The sequence below is a fragment of the Spermophilus citellus genome (assembly GCF_964194105.1).
Source record: "Spermophilus citellus genome assembly, chromosome: 13".
In the NCBI taxonomy this organism is placed as follows: domain Eukaryota; kingdom Metazoa; phylum Chordata; class Mammalia; order Rodentia; family Sciuridae; genus Spermophilus; species Spermophilus citellus.
In genome coordinates, this window is record NC_138193.1 from 3627449 (window position 1) to 3652223 (window position 24775).

A 24775-nucleotide genomic window follows, 5' to 3' on the forward strand; every position below is an offset into this window, starting at 1 on the left:
GTATCTTAGGGTGGTTTTGATTTGCATTTCTCTGACTGCTAGAGATGGTGAGCATTTTTCATGTACTTGTTGATTGATTGTATGTCCTCCTCTGAGAAGTGTCTGTTCAGGTCCTTGGCCCATTTGTTGATTGGATTATTTGTTATCTTATTGTTTAATTTTTTGAGTTCTTTGTATATTCTGGAAATTAGGGCTCTATCTGAAGTCTGAGGAGTAAAAATTTGTTCCCAGGATGTAGGCTCCCTATTTACCTCTCTTATTGTTTCTCTTGCTGAGAAAAAACATTTTAGTTTAAGTAAGTCCCATTTGTTTATTCTTGTTATTAACTCTTGGGCTATGGGCGTCCTATTAAGAAATTTGGAGCCCGACCCCACAATATGTAGATCGGAGCCAACTTTTTCTTCTATCAGGCGCAGAGTCTCTGCTTTGATATCAAGCTCCTTGATCCATTTTGAGTTAACTTTTGTGCATGGCGAGAGAAAGGGGTTCAGCTTCATTTTGTTGCATATGGATTTCCAGTTTTCCCAGCACCATTTGTTGAAGATGCTATCCTTCCTCCATTGCATGCTTTTAGCCCCTTTATCAAATATAAGATAGTTGTAACTTTGTGGATTAGTCTCTGTGTCCTCTATTCTGTACTATTGGTCCACCCGCCTGTTTTGGTACCAGTACCATGCTGTTTTTGTCACTATTGCTCTGTAGTATAGTTTGAAATCTGGTATTGCTATGCCGCCTGATTCACACTTCCTGCTTAGAATTGCTTTTGCTATTCTGGGTCTTTTGTTTTTCCATATGAATTTCATGATTGCTTTATCTACTTCTACAAGAAATGCCATTGGGATTTTGATTGGCATTGCGTTGAACCTGTAGAGAACTTTGGGTAATATCACCATTTTGATGATGTTGGTTCTGCCTATCCATGAACAGGGTACATTTTTCCATCTTCTAAGATCTTCTTCTATCTCTCTCTTTAGGGTTCTGTAGTTTTCATTGTATAAATCTTTCACCTCTTTTGTTAGGTTGATTCCCAAGTATTTTATTTATTTTGAGGATATTGTGAATGGGGTGGTTTTCCTCATTTCCATTTCAGAGGTTTTGTTGCTGATATACAGGAATGCCTTTGATTTATGCGTGTTGATTTTATATCCTGCCACTTTGCTGAATTCATTTATTACCTCTAGCAGTTTCTTTGTAGACCCTTTTGGGTCTGTTAGATATATTATCATATCATCCGCAAATAGTGATAATTTAAGTTCTTCTTTTCCTATTTTTATGCCTTTAATTTCTTTTGTCTGTCTAATTGCTCTGGCTAGTATTTCAAGGACTAAATTAAATAGAAGTGGTAAGAGAGGGCATCCCTGTCTTGTTCCAGTTTGCTAAAAAAGTTTTTGATAAAAAGGGGAAACATTCCTCCTAAAAAAAGTAGGAGGAATGGGTCTACCCTTACTTACAAGGTTACAAGACTTACAACTTTACAGGTAAGTTACAAGACTTACAATGTTAGGAGAATCAATGGTATATGTGTTGATAGAACCCAGAAATAAGCTAGCATAAATATGTTCAACTGGCTTTTGACAAAAGTATAGCCATTCAATAGAGGAATAAGAACTTTTTCAACCAAAGCAATTAGACATCCCTAAACCACAAATGAGCTCTTGACTAAAGTCTGACACCTTGTAGAAAAATTAACTCAAAATGGACGGTCATGGGATTAAATGTAAATTGTAAACTATGAAACTTTTAAGGAAAAAAAAAAAAGAAAATCTTCAGGATCTAGGATTAGGCAAAAAATTCTTAAACTGACACCAAAAAAGCACAAATCCATAAAAGGAAAACTTAATAAAATGAACCTCATAAAATTTTTAAAATCCTTGTTTTGCAAAAGATCCTATTAAGAGGATGAAAAGACAAAAGTACAGAATGAGAAAGCATTTGCAAACTACATATCTGAAAAAGGACTGGTATCTAAGATACATTTTTTTAAAAAAAACCTTCAATAGCCAAAAAAAAAAAAAAAAAGATTCAATTAGAAAATTCAAAAAAAGAGATGAAGCATTACACAAAAAAGCAAATACCATCTATGTCCAACATCATTAGACATTAGAGAAATGCACCTGAAAACCACAACATCATACATACCTATTGGAATGGCTAAAAATGAGGACAACCTTAAATGTTGACAAAGATGTGAAGAAAGTAGATATCTTATACACTGCTGGTAAGAATGGTTCAAACATATTAGGAAACAGTTTGGTAGTTTCTCATTAAACTAAAGATGCAATTACCACACAATCCAGCAACTGCATAAATGAGCATGGGAGAACTGAAGCCAATCCCCCAAAAATAAAGGTAGACTGTTCTCTCTGATATCTGTTATGCGGATGCTAACAAGTGGATTAGACAAAGGAAAATAAAGGGAAGGAAGGAGGGTAGGAATAGGAAAGATGGTAGAATGAATTGGACATAAGTCTCCTGATGTTCACATATGAATACTCCAGTGAAACTCCACATCAAATACAACCACAAGAAGGGGGTCCTAATTAGAATAAATTATACTCTGTGTATGTATGTCAAAATACACTCTACTGTTATGTAAATTAAAAAAGAACAAATAAAAAAACTTAATGTTTACATGACATGACACTATAAATTACAGGGATGTTTACAGCAGCTTTATGCATAATAGCCCCAAACTGAAAACAAGCTAATGGCCTTCAAACAAAGTGTGGTACATTCACAACTTCTGATGCTTGCAACAACTTGGATGAATCTCCAGAGAACTTGGCTGAGTGAAAAAAATCCAATCCCAAAAGGTTACTGACTCAGTAATCACATAAATTTTGAGATAAAAATTTATGGAATTGAATAACAAATTACTGATTAAGAGGGATTAAAGAGGAGATGGGACAGGGAACTAAGTGGGTGTGATTATAAAAGAGCAATCTGAGAGACCCTGTGGAGAGGGAAAGGGCCTCGATCTTCACTGTATCAGTCAATATTCACGTTGTACTACATTTTGCCAAATATCAAGAAAACTGCATAAAGGGTAGAGGGATATTACTATATTCTTTCTTACAATTGATGAGATCTACTATGATCTCAAAATAAAACATTTAATTAGAAAACAGCTTCAGAGCAAGCTTAAGTGCTGGAAATTGTCAAGAAATCCAATATTAACTGAGGCGCTCTCTTCTGTTCCAGTATGATTTGATACTGAAGATTACTCAACAAATCAGTTTATAAACACACCTTCCTCACCACAATCCTTTGATATTTTCTTCAACAACGCGAGCAAAGGGCAATGGTAACAAAGAGAAAATCTGAGACTTTTCGAAATACGTTCTAGAGTAGAAAGAGGCCTGGGTGGAATCAGAGCACAACTCTGGTCCAAGCTCCATAAAGCAAACCCACACATATGCAAAGACAGATCCCATTGGCTTCTGGAAAACTCTCAGTCGGCTTCCAAGAGAGTGAGAATATTACACAAGGCAAACCACACACGGTGTTAGGATGAAAACACCTGTGACCACTTTGAGAACCAGCGTCTCAACTGGCAAACAAGGTAAAGTGCCAAAGTCACCTGAAACGTAACGTGCACAGTCATCTAAACCGCTGGACCGTGTTCTTACATCAGCAAGGGCGCCAAGGCGGGAAATGAAAAGGTTCAAATCCCCAGGGACACACCTGGAAGCCGCAGACGGCTTGGGGAAAGCCGCGGGAGCCGGGGTCGCCGCGGCGCGTCGTCCCGGACGGGCGCACAACTCCTTAGTCCCCTGGCTCCGCCGTACCCATCCACAGTGCGCGCTCAGAAACCGTTAGGAAAGCCAGGGACCGGCCCACAGCTCTAAGTCTCATCTCCCCACTTGGGCATAGACTGAAAAGCCGAGCAAAAAGATCTTTCCCCAACTCCCGGAGCGTGGCCCTGCGCCTCAGCGGGTAGGGGTCGGCCGCGAGCAGACCCGCATCTCTGCCGGGGACCGGCCGCGCCCGGGGAGGGGCGCGGATCACCCTCCCAGCCCGACCCGAGCGGCCCGGAGGGCGGAGGCTGAGGCAGTGCCCGAGGGGCGCGCGTCCCGGAGCCCCCGGCCGAGGGTGCCGGGCGGCGAACTCACCAGGCGCTGCGCGTCTTCCATCGATCCCGGGTGGAGGGCCGCGAAGCGGCGGTTTCAGACCTGGCCCGAGAGCGCGTCCCGGCGGCGACGTCGGAGAGGAACCACCCGCGGGGCACGGGATGGGCAGGGCCGGCGCGCGGCCGGGGCCGCCCAACGGACGGGGGTGGCCTCCGCGGCGGGGCTCCGGGTGGGGCGTGGCCAAGCCCCGGGGGCCGCGGGGACCCGCCATGGACCACGCCAAACGTTTCCCGCGCGCCCGGCCAGCCCCTCAAAGGGGTGCCTCTCAACGTTTTAGAGGACTTAATGGTAGGTGCGGGGGGAGGGTGAGTGAAGGACAGTTGGGACACGAAGCAGGAGACGTGAGGACCAACGTCCCCACGACTCCGGCGGCTGGCGGGAACCGCGCGGGCGGACCCGGACCCAGAGACCGGAAGTGGGCGGGGCCGCCAGCGACCGGCGGGAGCCGAGATCGCCGCCCTCGGCGGAGACCGGAAATGGGCGGGCTTGAGGGCGGGGCGAGCGGGCGGGGCGGGGCGGTCGGGGGCGTGTCGGCCCGGGCGCGGCTGGGGCCAGGCGGCGTCTGAGTGCTCTGCCGACCCACGCCTCAGCCGTGCGAGAGCCCAGGGAGCTAGCCGGGTTCCAGACCTCCGACCGCGCGGTGATGGGGCCGGGCTGAGCCGACCGAGAACCGGCGCCGCGGCGGATGGAGGGGCCAGCAGAGCTGGGCCCCGAGGCCGTGTTCTCCTTCCTCTCGGAACGTGGGGGACGAGCCCGGCAGGCCGAACTGGTGGACCACTTCAGGGGCGCCCTGGGCGGTGAGCCGGAGCAGCGCGCCCGCGCCCGAGCCCGTTTTAAGGAGCTGGTCAACGCCGTGGCCACAGTCCGTACCGATCCCGCCGATGGCGCCAAGTATGTTTACCTCAAGAAGAGGTTCTGCTCCGGGTCCACGCCACCAGAGGCCGCGCCTCCCGGGGACCCGCCTCACGTCGGGGTGACCGCGGAGACGGAAGCCCCAGACCACCCGGCCGGGTCCGGGGAGAGCGGCCCGCGCCGCCGCGCGGCGGACCCCGAGGCGGCGGACCCCGAGGCGCCCCCCGAGCCGGGCCGTGAGCCGGGCGACCCCGAGCGCCCGACCGCCGCTCCCGGGCAGCCTCCGACCAGCGGGGCCCGGAGGAAGATCTCCCGGCGCGGCGTCCCTGCCCTCCCCCAGATGCCGGTCCCGGGCCCCCCCGAGGACCCGGGTCCCCCAGCGCCCGGCGGCGAGGAGGCGGACCCCGGCAGCTCCCTGGGAGGGCCGGCCACCCCGAGATCTGCCCGCCAGAACTTCCGGGACCTGGTGATGGGCAGCTCCCCGCCACTCAGGAGGAGCGTGGGTCCTGGGGGCAGTAGCCCCGGGAGCTCCTCCGGGGGAGGTCGCGGCCGAGGCGGGGGCGACTCGGATAGCGCGTCGGTGGCTTCGTCGTCCGCCGAGGAGGAGAGCGGCGGCGGCGGCTCGGTGACCCTGGACCCTCTGGAGCATGCCTGGATGCTTTCGGCCTCGGACGGCAAGTGGGACGGCCTGGAAGGTCTGCTTACCTGCGAGCCCGGCCTACTGACCAAGCGAGACTTCATCACCGGCTTCACCTGCCTGCACTGGGCCGCCAAGCATGGCCGGCAAGAGCTCCTGGCCCTGCTGGTCAACTTCGCCAACAAACACCAGCTGCCGGTGAACATCAACGCCAGGACGAGTGCCGGCTACACGGCCCTGCACTTGGCAGCGATGCACGGGCACGTGGAGGTGGTCAAGTTACTGGTGGGGGCCTACGACGCCGATGTGGACATCAGGGACTACAGCGGGAAAAAGGCCTCTCAGTACCTGAGTCAGAGTATCGCGGAGGAGATTAAGAACCTGGTGGGAGCCCTGGATGAGGATGATGGGGAGAGCGCTGCTGGTAGCGGGGGTGGACGTTGGAGACTTTCAAAGGTGCTCCCGTCGCACCTGATCACCTATAAACTCTCTCATGTCTTGGAGGATGCGGGGGATCATCACCACCATCATCACCATCTCCACTTGGCTGAGGGATGGGCTGGAGGCAAAGCCAAGGATCCCGGTCGCAAAGCCTCTAGCAGCTCTAGTGGGCGGATAAAACCCAGACTCAACAAAATCCGCTTCAGAACCCAGATCATCCACACCACACCCACTTTCAGGGACCCAGAGCAGCCGCTGGAGGAAGGGGAAGAGGAGGAGGAACGATCTCTTAAGGGCCACTCATCCTCATTCAAATTAAGACCGAAGTCCAATGTGTTTGGGTAAAAATAATTTCTTTTAGAAATGCTAAGGTTTGTTTGTCTTCAGGATAGAATACTAGAATACTGGAGTAAGGAAAGGAGAACAGAAAAAAAAAAATTGATGCATTCTTTTGTGAGGGATTGTGATGGGCAGAGAGGAATTCCCCTCCAGCTAGCTTTCTGGGTGAAGTAGATTTCTTTATTAATTGACTGATCATACATTGACCTCTGCCTCTTCCCATTCCACCCCTTTGACCTGTGGTCCCTTTTTCTGAGGATTAGAATTATATCTAGGGGGGCTGAATTGATAACTGAATTCCTTTGTTTTAACGGATACAATGTTGCACTTTTTATGTATCTGTTTTTCTAAGTGGTTACTCTCTCAAGAGCAACAAAAATGCAAATTGTAATGAAACTGGTAGTATTTTTAAGTGTGAACAAAACTACATGCTGCCCTGTAGTTTTAGTAATTGCTTTTTAAGGTACTACTGAAGGCAAGGTCAGAGTTGAGATGCAAAAGTACTGAATAGAGAATAATGTAAGTAAAATGGGAATCCTGTTGGCAATCTCTTCGTATTGCAAGTAGCAGGTTAGTTATTATTTTTTAAAGCAATTTCAGTTTTAATCACTGAACAAAGAATTAAGCAACCGTCACTTTTAAGTTAATCTGTACTCTGGATTTCACCTATCTTAACTCCACTGCACTCAAGTATTACGGTACATTATTTATAACTACACCTTCTTGTTTAAAGAGAACACTCAGCAGCCTATGTATGTTTGAATAAAATATTGCCTCTCATTCTGATTGACACTTAATTTGTTTTCCTATTCTGAAAGTCTAAGTTTGTTAGGATTTGTATTCTGAGGAATCATACAACCATTGGTTCTCTTTTGTTTGACATAACCCTAATGGTGCTTAAGCAGAAACTGTTTCTGGTTTAGACAATTGGAATAAGAAGAAAAAAAAAAGGCATAAATATTAGCGAACCAATGCTTCTATGAAGTAATTATTTAATCAACTTACTGCTTAATGATTCTTGGGTAAGAGACTTTTATTTTACTAATACACTCATAGTTTCTATGCTTTGTGCAACATTTTGCAATTGTTTAAAATAGTAAGTCAATTTTCCTACCTTTCTTTGAATATATTCAAAGAGCTATACTGTAGTTACTGAAAAGCTGGGTGTTAAATCTGCCCAGTTAAAAATGGCACTTTATAAAAGGAAAAGAGAAGAGATGGAACTATTTCCATATTTAAATGCTGCTAGCTATTGAATTCCTTTGTATATAAGTGAAAAATACCATTCATTAAAATTAAAGACTTGTTTAAGTATGATTATTAGTTACATTTCACTCATTTGTGTGAGAGTAAATGGTTTTATAATTATTACTTCAAGATTTATCTCACAAGCATATTAAGTCTTTTCATAACAAGTTTAGAAATTTTCATAGGGGATATATTTGATCAAGGCCTTTTCCGTTAGTCTTTTTATTCTCCTGATATTGAAACTTAAGTTGATACAGCCTACAGGATAGAGGAGTGAGAAAATAGCTTGCAGAGTGAATCCAGGAATGCATTGCACATAGCCTCAACATTTAAAGTTCTTAGATCTTTAATTTCCCAAGACATAGAAATTGGTAACAAATTTGTCACATCTATCTGTAGATGGCAGTTGAATTTGTTTAAAGATGAATAAAAAATATTCACATAAAACATAAATGATTATCCATTTGTGTGCCCTCACTTTTGTTTTAGGATTTGGGAAATGGACCATGTACATTTGAGAAGTGCTTTCATTCACATTTATGGGTGGAAAAAAACAATGTAATTTTCTGTAATTGAAAATAATTTCCTTGAGAGTGCAAAACAGCCTGATTCTACATATTACCTGTGTCTTATATAAGAATAAGCTACAACTTCCCATTGAGGAATCTTAAATTTCATAGACATGTAAAGCTATGGCAACTATAGGAGTAGACACTTCAGAACCTTCTGAAGATACTGTTGAACAGTCAGCATTGATCTCTTAAAGATATATTAGTAACTATGCACAAAATCTATAATTTGCTAGGTCTTCAGAGATTATCATTTAACTTGCTCTTCACACCAAAGATAAATTTTCTGGTAAAATAATATTTTAAATTTTCAAAAAGTCATTCCCAAAAGGGGGAACTACTGGTAACATTCTTTTTCACATGTGATTGTGCGCAGTAAGTGTAGCATTTTCAGCTACTGAACTCTACATTCCTGTTTTTCAGTTTCCTAATCACGATTATAAAAAAACAAATAATTTGTGAATTTAATATTCATAGAATTGTACCTACCATTAAACACTTAGATATGTCAAACACTTAGATGTTTATTGACATGAGAGTGGTAAAAAAAAAAAACACAGGTATGTTCATGTGTTTCTTATGGGTACACTTGAAACTAGTGAATGTTTGTCACAATTTATTTTTGTGGTATGTAAAATGCAACTAGCTTATATAACTTAAAAATCTGGTACTAGTTTATTCATACCTAAAATGTTGGAGTCTAGGATGCCTTGTCTCTCATTTTCTGAGTAAGTGAAAGTTTGGGAGTTTGAGAATGTAAACTCTGTAAAGTTTGTTTTTGTCAAAATAAAAGGTTCACACTAAAATTTCTCTCTGAATTGTCTTAATTTCAATAGTTGTTTAGCCATGTTACATATACTGTGTTTTATGGTTCAAAAAAAATGCTTTTTGAAGATTGTATTTCCTACCCCTTAAGGTCACCGCCCACATGTTGCTTATTCACAGATAAAAATGAGGCTTGATGGCTGTTCAGGGTCACACAGTAAATGGCAGTAAGATCTTCAGAGTCTACTTTTCCATATTGTTAACCATCCTGCACTTTGAATTGTCAGATTTTTAGCAAAACTGATGTACTCAGCAGCACTGATGGAGGAATCAACATGAAGACAGGTAGGATGTCTGCCACTACCTTTTTTTTTTAAAGTTGTACATGGACATATCTTTATTTTGTTTATTTATTTTTATGTGGTGCTGAGGAATCCAGTGCCTCACATGTTTGAGGCAAGTGCTCTACTGCTGAGCTACAACTCCAGCCCCTGCCACTACCTTTTAAAAAGAAGACAAACTGTGAATTGGACACACACCATCTGCTGTAAACTCTCCCTACCCATATCCAGCCTTAAGGCAGATGTGGAACTGCTTTTTCCCTTTTCTTCAATATCCATTTTTCTTCAAGCATCCAATGTTAATTCATTTCCTCATCAAGGCTGCCTTTGATCTCTAGTTTATAAAATTCATCTGTATCAGATCGAAAAGGAATGTGGGAATCCTCAGTGTAATTATCCACTATTGTTCTCTCTTAGGGAGATCCCACAATGATTGCTGCTGTAGTTTTTGTTGTTGTTTTATGAAAATCCATATTATGTTTTTTTACTATATCTATAGGATTAGTAGAATTTTTGTGTTTCTAGACCCAAGTCTTTCTTTTAGCAGTACCTGTTTTAAAAGGAGTCATTGATCAATTCAAGTAATTGAAGATATCTTTGAAATTTTTATCAAAAAATTATCAACTCTTCCAAATCAATAGCTTTATTTTATTTGAAGTTCTTTTTATGGTTAATGCCAAAAGTAAATGCCCTTTTAATTTACTACAAACCAGTGCCCCTTTGATGATGAGTCATATCTTCATAAAGTAATTATTAGAAGACTGGGAGGTGATTCTATGTGTTTGTTTCTCAAGATATAGCAGAAGGGTCCTTTATATCACTCTGTGATCCACCATCCCACCCCAAGAACGGCACTCTTACATTACCATACCTTTTTCTTCTTGATCTTTAACTGTTAACTTCATCTCAGTTAAGTGGCTTCACCATTTTGTTAATAAATTGCCTACTTTTTCACACAATTGGTTAGGAATGTATGGCAAATGTCCCCCTCTAGGACAGTACCTGAACGGTTAAAGATACTCCATAAGTGGGTCTTTAAATGGAAAACATTTGATAGTCATAGCCTATTGTAGATAAATCAACAACGAGTATTCATGTTAAATAAAGGCATTTCTCATCCAACGCAGCTCTTAAATGCCAGCCAACTACCTCATCTGCAGCTTAGCCAAAAGAACAGTTATTTATTCTAATCCTGGAAGTAAAATTGGCTTCATTAGGACTTTGATTTGTTAGTAATTTAAGAGGTTTTCAAAACTAAATTTGACTATATGAAAGATCTATCTTACAAGCTGACTTGTAACTGTCCTTAATTATTCTAAGTACTTTAAGGAATATTACAGACTATATATTCTGTGAAACTCTGAGGAGCAAAAGCATAGAGAAATGAAGCTTAGTTGAGCATAGAGAATTTTCTAATAATCATTTTAAATATATCATGGACAGCCTCATGAAATAGAACACTCAGCCTTTGGCAATGTTGGGTCAGAGCTTAAGGGAACACTTGAAAAGTTAAAAACAGATCATTTTTAAGCACCCTTCTTAGGGATTCTTTCTCAAGAGATACTGTTCTATAGCTATTCTGTCCAAAGCTTTAGCCAAAGGCACCCTGACTTAGAATGAAATTAACCAACTCTTCACCAATTGGGTGAAATAGGATCATGGTAGTTGGTTTTGTTTTGTTTTTAATGTTTTATTCATTGTTGATGGACCTTTATTTATTTATATGTAGTGCTGAGAACCGAACTCGAACCCAGTGCCTCACACATGCCAGGCAAGCACTCTACCACAGAGCCACAAACCCAGCCCGGTAGTTGGGTTTTGTAACCCAACTTTTTGTCGTTTTGATCAAAGAACCTAGAATTCCCCCTTAGAATTCTTTTCTGGGGTTTGATGTTGCTTAATAGTAGAGCACTTGCCTAGTGTGCACGAAGCCCTGGCTTCTACCCCTAACACTGCAAAAAGCAAAAACAATAACACAAAAATTTCTCTGGATCTATAAAATGCTTTGAATTTAACAGTCTAGAAATAGAATTGAACATAAGTGATATTTTTGTGGAAATTTCCAGTATTGCTAAATGTGACCTTAGAGTTTGAAGTGAATAGGCAGTTACTTGATTGTAGTAAGCTCTTCAAATATATGGTTGTATGTTAAGTCTACACTAAGGAGATCCTAAACCTAATGGCTAAGGATTTTCTTTGGCTGTATGAAAAGTATGATTTATACTTTCAAGAAGCTTACTCTGTGTGACAGATGTGGTTGTAAGTACCTTATAATACCTAGGCTGTTTAATTCTCAGAGTACACCTTATAATAACCAGGCTGTTTAATTCTCAGAATACACCTTATAATAACCAGGCTGTTTAATTCTCACAATACCCCCTCTCTTTTTGATTCTATTATCTCTGTTTTATTGATGAGGAATTAAGATTCAAAGACCCTAGCCACTGCTTAATCAAGTTCACATAACTATTCTTAGCAGACAAAGCTTTGAGCTCAAATCAGCTTCCATCCTAGGTTTGTGGTAAAGCACTCGATCCCACCACTTCTCTGGAGACATAAGAGACAGTCAAAGCTGATCCAAAGCTTACAAGACAATCACATCTTGATGTGGAGAACTTATACTACTATGTAAGAAAAGAAGAAAACCACAAAGAAACATCAGTGATGACATGGGTAATGTCTTTAACACTAAAAATATAGCTTCTCATTGAGAAGATTAAGACTCGGTTTTTATTTTATTTTATTTATTTTTGTTGGGGGCAGGTACCAGGGATTGAACTCGGCACTCAACCACTAAGCCACATCTCCAACCCTATTTTGTATTTTATTTAGAGAGAGGGTTTTACTGAATTGCTTAGCATCTTGTGGTTGCTGAACTCGGGATCCTCCTGCCTCAGCCTCGTGTGCCACTGGGATAATAGGCATGCACCACTGCACCCGGCTTATTTATTTATTTATTTATTTATTTATTTATTTAAGGTAAAATTCCTTTGGGTCATGGAAGAATATTTCATTAGCTCAGAAGAGTGGAGTTGCTAAAATGTTTGAGATGTGTCCATGTGTTTTTCCTTACCTCCCCTCTCTCCGGCCCCCAACCACCTTGTCTAAGCACTTAAGCATCAATAGAAGATCTCAGATCCACTCCCACATAATCAAGAGACCAAAAGCCATTTGGGAAGAAAACAGTAGCATAGCATTTATTTTCTCTACCATAAACTGATACATCTGTAGTCCACAATCTCAATTTTGATCATTCATTTTAGAAAAAGTGGGAGTTTATCTTTACTACAAAGGCTTCTATATTTATGTTTTTAAGAAAAGAATCTTTAAGTATATTAGCTTCAATGTTTGCAAAGTGTTCCTAAAAATCAGTCACTTGCTACACCTTTGATGCCCAGTTAACTATGTGTGGACTTCAAATGAATAAAAGTGTTTTGCTTTAGTTTATTAACTATTTTCATATTAAAATGTACTATATGGTCATGCATTTACTCAAATGACACTATAGCAGTAGATCATTTATATCAGTCTTTACTACATCCAATGTAGATATTGAGTAAGTGTGTACGGGAAAGATAGCATTTAGATTCTCTCCTCTAAAAGACACAACTATGAGGTTTCAAAGATGAGAATTCTACCTGTTACAGTTTGGCCTCCAAGGAGGTTTTGTTTAGGACCTCAATCCATCTCAATGTCTACTATCTCCATTTCTAGAAGATTTTCAAGTGAACATCTATCTGGTCATGCCATCCCTGTGTCTTGAACTACCAAAAAGCCTTCCATTATACAGCCTGGCGCACTTTTGAGCCTCATGGGCCTCACCTGGGTGTTCTCACCCCCCACACACCCAAACTTCAGACACTCAAGCTTCTTGTAGTTCTCAGAATACACTGTGCTCTTTGTAGCCTCTGGTCTGTCTTTCTCGAGCTGCATTGATAGCTGGGACAGGCTTGCTTTGGCAGTACTGCTGTCTGCAAATCCCTAGTGGCTTCTTTTCTGGTCCCACGCACTCAGTGGCATTCTCCTCTGTGCCCCTGCGTGGGCCACTGCCTTCTTTGCCAACTATCTGACTGTTCTCCACAGCAGATGTCTTTGCTATCTCCAGTCATTCCTGACTCATGCTTGCACTCCAGAGCCACTTGCTTATGGGTTCAAGAAGGGAACGATTCTTCTTACCCACTGGCCTCCTGCAGACTACTTTTGGTGCCACAACTTTGGGATCTCTTGGAGGGGGACATATATGGAGCTTCTTTTAACCAAACTCTAGACTGGTCCCAGTGGTTAGCTGTTGGCAAATGTCCCTGGTATCTGCACAGCTGGATGTTATTGGACTAAACATGATCTCACCCTGATTATCTTCCACAATGTCTTACCCAGGAAACCAACATATTGATGGATGAAGGTGTCCTCCAGTGAAGGGTACTATAGGAGAATTCCTTTCAGGAGAGGTAATTCCTTAATCCATAACCAACTACTAGAAAACCATGATTCCTCATCCAAAAGCTGGGATACCACCTTGGAAGTAAAAAATCAATCTCCCAAAGAAACTTCAAAAACTAGGTTGGTAAATTTGGGGTAGGGGAAGGAAAGGAGGAGAGAGAAGAGACAGGCAAGCCCAGGTGAGTCTGGACAGCCCCAGGACACGCGCACAGGGGTTGGGCAGGGTCCACTCCTAGAGTCATCTTGGTGCCAACTGAACTCCACAGGAGTGTGATGATTCTGCATACTGAGCAGCTAGTGAAGGGGCAAGGTCTGCCTCAGTCAATAATAGACACACAGCGCACACAGGTGGTTCGCAAATGTTCAAAAGAGGCCCTGGGGCTGGGGTTGTGGCTCGGTGATAGAGCACTCGACTAGCAAGTGTGAAGCACTGGGTTCAATCCTCAGCACCATATAAAAATAAATAAATAAAATAAAGGTATTGTGTCTATCTACAACTAAAAAAATATTTCAAAAAAAAGAGGCCATGGATAGTGGTCTGAGGCTGAGACAAAAATAAATACCATGGTTCAGCTCATCTTACAAAGTTGTTTTGAGATAAACTTCACTCTGGGGCTGTCCCTGGGAAAGTTAGTAGGTATGTTAGACAGCTTTCATTTACTATAACAAATATATTGTTGTAGGGACAAACGAGGCAAAGCACCGAAGACAGCAGAAACAGTTTTATTTGGCTGCAGCCAGGTTCAGAGGGCACAGCTTTTGCTGTAATCAATTAATCCCCTGAACCCCGAGTTCAGGGAGTTTCAGAATTTTATACCCAGCATGTAAAGGGAGGGGCTCAGAAGTTCACAGTCTGCAGAAGTTCACATAAAAGCAGCTTTTTCCTTCACTGTTTTAGGCAAGTTAACCCTTCAAGGACAACACCTGAGAAGGGGGGAGCTTCTTCTCCCCTTTCTTTCCTCCCCCTGCCAGCTGTTACCATGGAGCCCAATTGGTATCTTCTTCTTATCTTAAAAAATGTAGACATCTCTGTGAAGCCCAGCTCAAGGCCAGAGGCCTCCTTAGCACATTTCTACAAACTACTATACTGGATACATTTGTGGAAATTTATTAAGGGGTTGCCCAGCACCTGGAGTGCTGGTATCTTCCTGGCCAGTGGCCAAGCTAAACAGGGCAACAGGAAAATAGGAAATTTATCCATATTGAACTTTTTCTCAGAGACTCTTTGGCTGACAGTCCCAAAATCAGCCATGGTGAGAATTCCTGGAGAAGCCCAGTTAAGACTTTTTCTGTGGAGAGAGGGGGTGCCACTTCATATGAGATGATCAACATACAACAAAGAAGATAGGATAACTGCGCAGGCACAGCGGTGGGGTGGGGGGTTCTTTTAGGCAGAGGCAGCACCATGGTGGAAGTGGAGCGGAAGAAGAAGCAGACCTTCTGCAAGTTCACCTACCGCGGAGTGGACTTCCACCAGCTGCTGGACCAGTCCTCCGAGCAGCTGCTGCTGCTGTAGAGCGCACACGGGCGGCGGCGGCTGGACCCAGGCCTGCATCAGAAGCACACTCCTGCTAAAGCGCCTGCGCAAGGCCAAAAAGAAGGAGTCAACCATGGAGAAACCAGAGGCGGTGGAGACACACCTGCGGGACATGGTCATTTTGCCCAAGATGGTGGGCTACGTGGATGGTGTTACAATGGCAAGACCTTCATCCAGGTGGAGATGGTCCGACACTACCTGGGCAAGTTTTCTTATCACCCACAAGCCTCTGAAGCTCGGCCTGCCTGGCATTGGAGCCACTCACTCGTCCTCCTTCATCCTTCTCAACTAAGTAGTGTTATGGGAGCTGCTTCAGAACACCCTCTTAAGTCTGAATTCACATCAATGGGAGCTTTATTTACCTGGCCAGGGAATGTCACCCACCCACAGAGACTGAAGCTCTGTGGGAGAAGAGCAACTTTCTGGCCTGTGTCCTGGGAACTTGAAGATGAAAACCACAACTCAGGGGCTTTCCTTAGTGTGTCATGCAAGTAAGCCAATCAGAGAAATTAAAACAATAGTAATGGGGTCCTGCAAGCCCTAAGCAGAACTGGAATTTTCAAGCAAGTACAGAAGCTAGGAAAAAGGGCAATCAGCTTTGCAATTCAGTTAATCATTTTTCCAGGTTCAAGCAGGTGCTAGACATCTGTATCCCGAGTTTGAGCAGCGGTAGGCAGAGGAGAGAATCTATTTCAAAGTGATATAGACCCACAAGTGCACTCAAACCCAGGATGTAGCTCACACTGACCACCGCTGCATCCTGAATAGGGTACAATTTGTGGGGAACAAAGTACAGAAAAACAATTTTTATAAGAAAACAACTTTCGGGCTGGGGATGTGGCTCAAGCGGTAGCGCACTCGCCTGGCATGCTTGCGGCCTGGGTTCGATCCTCAGCACCACATACAAACAAAGATGTTGTGTCCACCGAAAACTAAAAAATAAATATTAAAAAAAAATTATCTCTCTCTCCCCTCTCTCACTCTCTCTTTTTAAAAAAAAAGAAAAAAGAAAAAAGAAAACAACTTTCATTTCAGTTTCTCAGAAACAGCTCTTGTAACAGTTTTTATTTTTTTTTATTTTATTTTTTATAGAGGGCAGCAAAATGGAGTCTTAGGCCTATCTATGACAGTTCTTGCTTTATAATTGTCTTATCTCACTTATCATATCTATAATCTATATTTTTTACTAATTTATAACCTATAACTTACACTCTTACTGATTTTACTGATTAATTTACACCACAACAGTAGCCTTCCCAGACAATAAAGACACACACAAATCAAAAAAAAAAAAAAAAAAAAGGAAACTGCCGCAGTCTTGGCTGGGCACAGAATCACGAGCCACTCAAGCAGGAACAAAACTTTATTTTGAAAAAGCCGCCAATACTCTGTAGGCGCTGGCAAGCCAAACCCAGTCCTCCCACGCGGGCCTCCACTGGAACCGCGTGTTCCCTGGAACCGGGGGTCCCCCGGACCTCCCCCGGAATTCCCTCCTACTATCCTTCCCCAACCAATGGGAACTCTCCAGGAGTCCCGTAACATGAGTCCGGTAGCAGGCCAAGGTGAACAGCGGGAGTCCAATTTCCATATTAATGTAAATCTTAACATAATCATCTCAGTGGCTAGCTGGCGTCACTTTACAACCAAAGGTGCCATACATCGTATATTTGCTTGTGGCTCCTAGCAGGAAACGATTGTTTTGACTTATGGATTTGGATATTTCAGCCCTGCTGTGTTTGAACCTGTAGTGAGGCAGCATATCACGGTGAGAGAGCATGGCAGAGGAAGATGTCATATCATGTGAAACAGGATGCAAAAAGAGAAAGGAAGGAGTTGTGGTTCACTATCCCTTCAGGGGTACACCTCAATGTCCACAATCTCTTACTAGGCTCCACCTTTTAACGTTTCCACCAACCTCTCAATAGCGCCACAGGACAGTGACCAAGCCTTCAGCACAGTGACCAAGCCTTCAGCACATGAACCTCTGGAGGACATTCCGAAACCAGAAAGCAGATGGGGGCCATCTCTTCAGGTGGTTTGAATTGAATGCTAAGCTAAAAAGTTTATTAATAAAAAGGTTCTGAGATGCTTTTTGAACAGGATGGTAACGTAACACGTATTACATTTTAAGAAAGTCCTTCTGGCAGAATCAACTGATTCTGACCAACATTCTGGACTATGATACATGCTTCAGCCTTCCTTGCCCATCTCAGACATGATTTCATTCTTGAACTCTTCCTTCAGGCTTCTACTTAAAGCTGTGTTTGGGCTGTCTGGGGAGTGTTGCTTGAGGTCTGCTCTTTTCCTTTCCTCATGGGGAGATAATGAGTACAGTCTAGAGGAACGGAAGCTTCTAGTGAGGTCCACAGATTCTCTCTCTCCCTGTGTCCTTCCACATACTTCTCACTGTCTCTTGGATACACACAGAAAATCTATTAATTCAGATTTGGGCTCCATTGAAATTGAGCTCTTGGGTAACTGAGTAGGTATTTTGGTAAGCAAATAAACACAACAAAGGAGTATTCTATGGAAATGTTGAGAGTTGAATACTTTAAATCTGTGATTTAGATGTTTACTACCCCAGAAACCTAACTGCAAATTACTCTTAGCATTCATTAATGGTAGGAGTTTTGTTAAAGGAAAAATCTATCTCACAGAAATAAATTGCACGGGTAACATCTTATAATTTAGGTTTTCAGCAATTCATGTTGATTTGACTGCCAATCAATACTGAATATAGCATTTTTAAAATATTTACTTAGATATAGTTGACTCATGTAAAACAGATTCTTTATTTTCTCCTTCAAAGTGACTTCTATTTTCTTGATTACTCAAAATTTTATCTGCCCTTTATGTGCTATATAAACTTAGGTAAGCTATTTATTTTGAGGTTTAATAACTCATCTATAAATTGAAGGGGATATATCTAAACCATCATACATAGTTGTTTTGAGATTAGTATGACAGATCATGCAGATGATGAAAAACATTGTTAAGTCTAAACATGTAACTTGTGGTTTGAAAGAATGCCAGATCAAAGTTTCTTTTCTCTCTTCTCTCACCATATTTGACTATTTCCTCTTCTAAAATCATCTCAAAGCTGCTTCTATATAAAATTAAAAGTTTTCAGATGTTAAAAGAAAAAGAAAGAAATCTATAATCGGAACAGAGATTTAATATGTCCTTCAGAAACTAGTGGATCATTCATTCTAAACATGAGGAAAGATGCATTTTTACCTTTAGATGTAATCTCTTCCTCCCACATTCCTGCCATTATGATACCATCTGCCATTGAGCCTTCACCAAAATTATGACAAGTGAGGTCACCTAATCTTGAAGTTTCAGTATTCAAAACTATGAGCTAAATAAACCTCTTGTCTTTATAAAGTTAACCTGCTTCAGGTATTTCTAAAAACAAATTGTATTTCAGGTACAGCATCAAAAAAAAAACAAAAAAACATTACTGTGCCTAAAGTTTAAAAAGATATGTTTTTTCATTTTACTGGGCTTGAAAAACTATAAACCTCTATCTTAAATAAATATTAACTTACAGATATTTAATAAATTGAGAACCTATTTTTAAATTATAATACCATTGTGTACTAATTTGAATAGTAAGATTTGTTCTGCTCGTATTTAGAGCTTGGGACAAGAAGATTAGCTCTATGGTTCTCTGGCATGTGCAAGGCCCTGGTTTCATCCCTAGTTCTGCACAAGAAAAAGAAAAGATAAATAAAAGCACTTCAATAGAACTCATACAAGGGAAGCAGCAGTCTAGTATGCTATAGAGAAAACACTGATTAAGATGCCCCAGGCTCTGCCCTCAAGGAATGCCCAAAGTAAAGCAGAACACACCCACAAATAGGCATAGTGCACGAAAGAATAAGAATGTACGTATATGTATATTAATATATTTTGAACAATAAAAATATATAAATTTATTTTTATGTATATTATAATGTTTTGACATCTTATAAATTTTTTTTTGGCAGAGAACCAATCCAGAGCAAGTCCTCCTCCATCAGGCTTTTACATTGCTAGAGGCAATATTCTTCTATCTTAATCTCCCCAGACCAGGTACTAGGTAACTTTGACTCCCCTACAGTTTAGAGGCCGCCAGCATCATTCACACCAGCCAACCCTAAACTGTCCCCCCCCTCCCTGCCTTGCTTTTTCCTCAGAATTCCCAATGAAGTCAGTGTCTAATCCTTTCCCTCATTCCTGTCTTCTGCCTCCTGGCCACCTAGTAGACCACCATGTGGTCCTGCCAGCCTCCTATCTCTAGGAATGCTAGTTGTTTGATGATTAAATAGATATGATGTCATTGATGCGTGACCTGGAAGTTGACTGTGGCAGTCATAGGACTGTCGATATCATCTCATTCAGGCTTTGGTGTTCTATGTGAAGCAGCAGAGATAAGGAGTGAGTCACACTGTGGCAGAGCTAGGACTTGGACCTACATCAGCAGCAGATTTTCAGCCCAATACTATTGCTTCCCTATAGATTATTTTCTATGAATTGGACAAATTACACTTTCTTACCAGAATGGAATATTTTGAAAAGAAGTCTTATTCATAATCCCAAATCCTCTTGGAAGGATATAGATTCAATTCATAATCTTAATGACATCTGCTGTTACTTGACACATCCTTAGTTTGGAAAACTCTAGATGCAAATAATGTCCAAAGTTAGGTTGTACACTAACGAGTGTACTAATTTCCCACTCTAATAATATGAAGTTTGAAAATCAAGTGAGAGAAGCTGCAAATTCATTAAGGCATCTTATGATCATTGCTGAATAATAAAGAATTTGTCTGGTTATTGTCCTGAGTTCCTGACATGGAGACTCTAAAGACCTTTAGAATTTCCCAAGTGGTGGGTTTGTCTTTGATATGCCACTAAGGTGACTCCAGTGTGTCTGTAAGCAACTTCACGATGAGAACTAGTCACCAGAAAGAGAAATCAGTTGATTAAAAGGTTGGGAACTTTGAGCCACCTGATCTTTGAAAATGGAAAGGAGGTTGGAGGTTGAGATCAATCACATAATCAATGAGTTAATCAATCATGCTCACATAATCTCAATAAATATATGCTGGACACTGAAGCTCAGGGGAGATTCCTAGTTGGTGAACATATTAATGTGCCAGAAAGGTGAATTGTCCCAATTTCACAAGAAGATGGCATGGAAGTGCTTCACAAAAGAAATTTCCCATGTGTGTATGCTTTAACAGTAAAATTGTATTGTGCTTTCCTGGGCTCTGTTAGTTGTTCTAATGAATCATCAAACCTGAGGGGGTTGTGGAAAACCTCCCAATTTTAGTCCGTTAAAAGTGTGGATGTTGGACTGGGATTGTGGATAAGTGGTAGAGCACTTGCCCAGCACATGTGAGGCACTGGGTTCAATCCTCAGCACCACATAAAACTAAAATAAATAAAATAAAGGTATTGTGTCCATCTACAACTAAAAAATATATATTTAAAAAAAAGAGTGGATACTTGGGAACCCTTCAGGCTGTCAGGTACCTCTAAGGAGGACTTTGCTCTTTACCTATGGCATCTGTACCAAGGCAGTGTCAGGATTGAACTGCAGTACAGCCAGTAGCTGTTAGGCCAGTTTGGGTGGAACAGAACATCATATTATGTATTTAGGACTTGATGTCCAAAATGGAATACATAATTTTCAATTCAGATCTCCTTCCCTTTGAATTCCAAAATCTCATATAAGTAACTATGAATGTTGTTGCTCCTTCTTATTATGTTCATGCTCTGTGTAAAATAGCTTGGTTTGGGGAACTTTATTGGCTCAGATCCTGACAGGTAAAAGAAGGCATACTTATTGCAATTTTTAAAAACAGTTTTGAATTAACATACAATTTAAAATAGAACAGACAGGATTAAGGGAACCAGCAGGAAGTGTTGTGGCACCTGGGAAGCATTACCACTCTCAAGCCTGCGGTATTGACAGAGAGCTGTGGCACAGGGCCATGCGTAGGATGTCATAGGACACAGTCACTGCAGAACTATTCCAACAGGCAGAAGCAACCCCAGCTCTTCTCTTACCTCCCAAGACAAAAGGCAAAACTAAAAGAAAAACCCAAATGATTTGCCTCACAGAGGATGAATATGGGGCAAATATCTAGCATTGAAAATGAGCATAGGACTCAAAATTAAGAAGATGCTTGATTCCAGGATTATTATAGATGGGGTGATTCTCAAAAAGTCAACATTTGTTTTTCTTGTATAACAGTTGATTCCATTTAATCCTCTTAAAAATCTAGTGTGTGGAAAAGCAGGTATCACATACTGTGACTAAGAAGACTGTGGATTAACTGGGTGATTTCATTTACGATTTGTAGCTAGTCATCTTCTCCAGGAAGTCTTTAATGAGTTGGCTGCACTTGGGTGTTCTCTGTTCTTTTTTGCATTTTCTCTCAATATATTGTAGTTTAGTCTTTCCACCTTGCCTATTCCATCTGTGAACTTTTTTAGGGTGTGAATTTTCTTGTACTCCTTTCTGAATATTCAGCCCAAAAAAAATCTGAATAAGAGCCAGGCACAATGGTGCATGCCTCTAATCCCAGCAGCTTGAGGAGGCTGAGGCAGGAGGAACAAAAGAAAAAGAAAGGAAAATGGGAATAAGAAACAAGAAAGCTGGGCGTGGTGGCGCATACCTGTAATCTCAGAGGCCCTGGAGGCTGAGGCAGGAGGATGGTGAGTTCAAAGCCAGCCTCAGCAGTTTATCGAGGCCCCCCAGAAATTCAGTGAGATTCCATCTCTAAATAAAATATTAAAAAAGAGGGAGTGGGGTTGTGGCTTAGAGGCAGAACGCTTGCCTAACATGCATGAGGCACTGGGTTCGATCCTCAGCACCACATAAATATAAAATAAAGGTACTGTGTCCATCTATAACTAAAATATAAATATATATATATAAAGAGGTGAGGATATGGCTCAGTGGTTAAGTACCCCTGGATTCAATCCCTGGTACAAAATAAAGGAAATTAAAAAAAAAGACCTATAAATTGATGAAGATTATCTGAAAAATAAGTAAACAAAACTGTTGTAAGTAAAATATCTGATAGTTAAAATTTAAAAGAAACAGACTTAGTGGACAGACTAAACTCTAGATTAGACATCTCAGAAAAGTAAAAAAAAAAAAAAAAAAGCAACTGGAATATAAATCTGAAGAAGTTACCAAGAAGACAATTCAGAAAACCTAAGGGTTTTTTTTTTTTTTTGTCTATTTTTGTCATTCTTGTTTTGTTTTTAATATTTAAAAGAGGTGCTGGGGACACAGCTCAGTAGTACAGCATTTGCTTAGCATGCATGAGGCCTTGGGTTCCATCCCCAAGCCAAACAAAATAATAAACATGAAAAAATGGTTAAGACACATAAATGATACTGATGAAATCAAACTCACATACATTTGAAATTCAAGTAGAAGTGAATAGGGAGAAGGGAAGAGGCATTATTCAAAGACATAATAGCCGAGGATTTTCCCTAACTGATGAAAAACATCAAACATTGATCAGGAAGTCCAACAAATTATAATAAACAAATACAAAGCTACATCTGGATACATCGTAATAAAATCAGAACACAAATTACAAAGAGAAGACATGAAAATAAACTAAAAGGCAGATTATCTAAAAATAAAAAGATGATCAAATTGAGATTAAGATTAGTATCTTAATAGCTGCAATTAGATCCAGAAGGCCAGAAAATGTTAGCTTCAATATACAAAAATAACCATCAGATGTCATTAAAGATGAAACTTATAGGTCATTCAAGATAGCAAAATGTAGACATACTCTAACAAATACAATATAGACATACTCTAACAAATTAATGAGAAAGTGTGCTTCTAACAGTTGCTCATTAAGGAACTACAATAAGAAAGAACTAAAATAATCCCAAATGAAAGTTCCAAGATTCAAGTGGGAGTAAGTATATTAATATATGCATTATATATATATATATATATTTTATATATATTTGTAAACTTAAAAAAAAAGATATGGATAGGGCTGGGGATGTAACTCAGTGGAAGAATGCTTCCCAAGATGCATGAGGGCCTGGGTTCAATTTCCAGTACCACACACACACCAAAATTACACCACACACTGTATTACATAATAATAACAATAACTTGTAATGCTAAAAATGAAGAGGCAATTGACAGGAAGAGTGTTTTGATCAGCTTGAAAAAAAATGACCAAGGGCTTAGGTGTGGCTCAGTGGTGGTAGAGTCTGTACCTGGAATGTGCAAGGCCCTGGTTTCAATCCCAGTGCTGAAAAAATAAAAAAGTCACAACCATAAATGAATATCTATGAATAAAAGAACTGGCAGACAACCATGATCATCTCTTGATAATTAAATATTCCTTTGCTGAAGAAGTTGCTTATTTTTTCAACTACCAGCACCCACTAATAAATTGGCTTTGGTAAGAACCTAAGTGTTAGCACAAATTAATGAAGAAGTTTGAAAAAAAATGATGCACCAATGTTTTCTGTAAATTGCAAAATGAACAGTATTTGATCATTAGTGATCTTTAGAGATCTTTAATGGTAGATTATAGTGATTTTTTAAAAGCAGATTACATCTTTAATCTACCTTAGGAAACTCCAGTGTTTAGCAGAATGACACTTGGAATATTATATTTTAATCACTTATTCAGTAATCACTCATGAACCACTAGACTGAGTGGCAGATCCTTGCTAGAAAACATCCTATCCAGTTCACCAGTGGAGCCAGATGTTGTGTCCTCAGACAGCACCAAGTCCACAGGTTATCTAATCCTGTTTTGTCTCAGCTGGGGAAAAGATCTAGAGCAGAAACCAGGAAAGATAGATTATAATGATGAACAAAAGTACTCCTTTTCAAACATAATTCACTAAGTATCATAGAGTTTCGTTTAGATGTCATGTACTTTGCTGGGCACTAGATTTTAAACACAAAGAAGATAAGCTCCCTATTTTTCCTCTACTGAAAAGTGGTACATAAACACAGATTGTAGTACATTGAATGCTATGGATTAGATGTTTGTGTCCTCTGGGATGTTTATGTTGAGATCCTAATCCCCAGCAAGACAGTATTAGGAGGCAAGGTCTCTAGGATGTGATTTGGGAGGCTTTGTCCTTCCTTTTTTTTTTTTTTTTTTTGCAGCAGGGATTGAACCCAGAGGCACTTCAGCACTGAGCCACATCCCCAGCCCTTTTTATATTTTATTTAGAGACAGGGTCCTGCTAAATTTCTTAGGACCTCACTTAATTACTGAGGCTGGCTTTGAAGTTGCAATCCTCCTGCTTCTGCCTTCTGAGCTGCCAGGATTATAGGCTTGAAACCATCCTGGTGTGAGTACAAAGCAAAAAGATGGCCATCTAAGAGCCAGGAAGGAGTCCCTTATCTGACTGACACATGCCAGTGCTTTAATCTTGGACTTTCCAGGTTTCAGAACTGTGACAAATAAATTGTT

The 24775-nt window shown here is 41.2% G+C and overlaps 2 protein-coding genes across 4 annotated transcripts in view; one reads left to right on the top strand and one right to left on the bottom strand.

Annotated features, from left to right (window-relative positions):
• The window catches only part of SEPTIN10 (septin 10), a 72752-nt gene extending 68198 nt beyond the window's left edge, over positions 1 to 4554 (bottom strand). For all 3 annotated transcript variants that reach the window (XM_081265336.1, XM_081265338.1, XM_081265337.1), the window contains exon 1: positions 4113 to 4554. In XM_081265336.1, the coding sequence (XP_081121462.1) occupies positions 4113 to 4133 (21 nt within the window). In that variant the 5' untranslated portion in view covers positions 4134 to 4554. The remainder of the gene's footprint in view (positions 1 to 4112) is intronic.
• Positions 4555 to 4670: 116 nt separating this feature from the next.
• SOWAHC (sosondowah ankyrin repeat domain family member C) lies at positions 4671 to 9002 on the top strand. Its single transcript, XM_081265335.1, has one exon. The coding sequence runs from the start codon at positions 4816 to 4818 to the stop codon at positions 6403 to 6405; it is 1590 nt and encodes a 529-aa protein (XP_081121461.1). The 5' UTR covers positions 4671 to 4815; the 3' UTR covers positions 6406 to 9002.
• The last annotated feature ends 15773 nt before the right edge of the window (positions 9003 to 24775 follow it).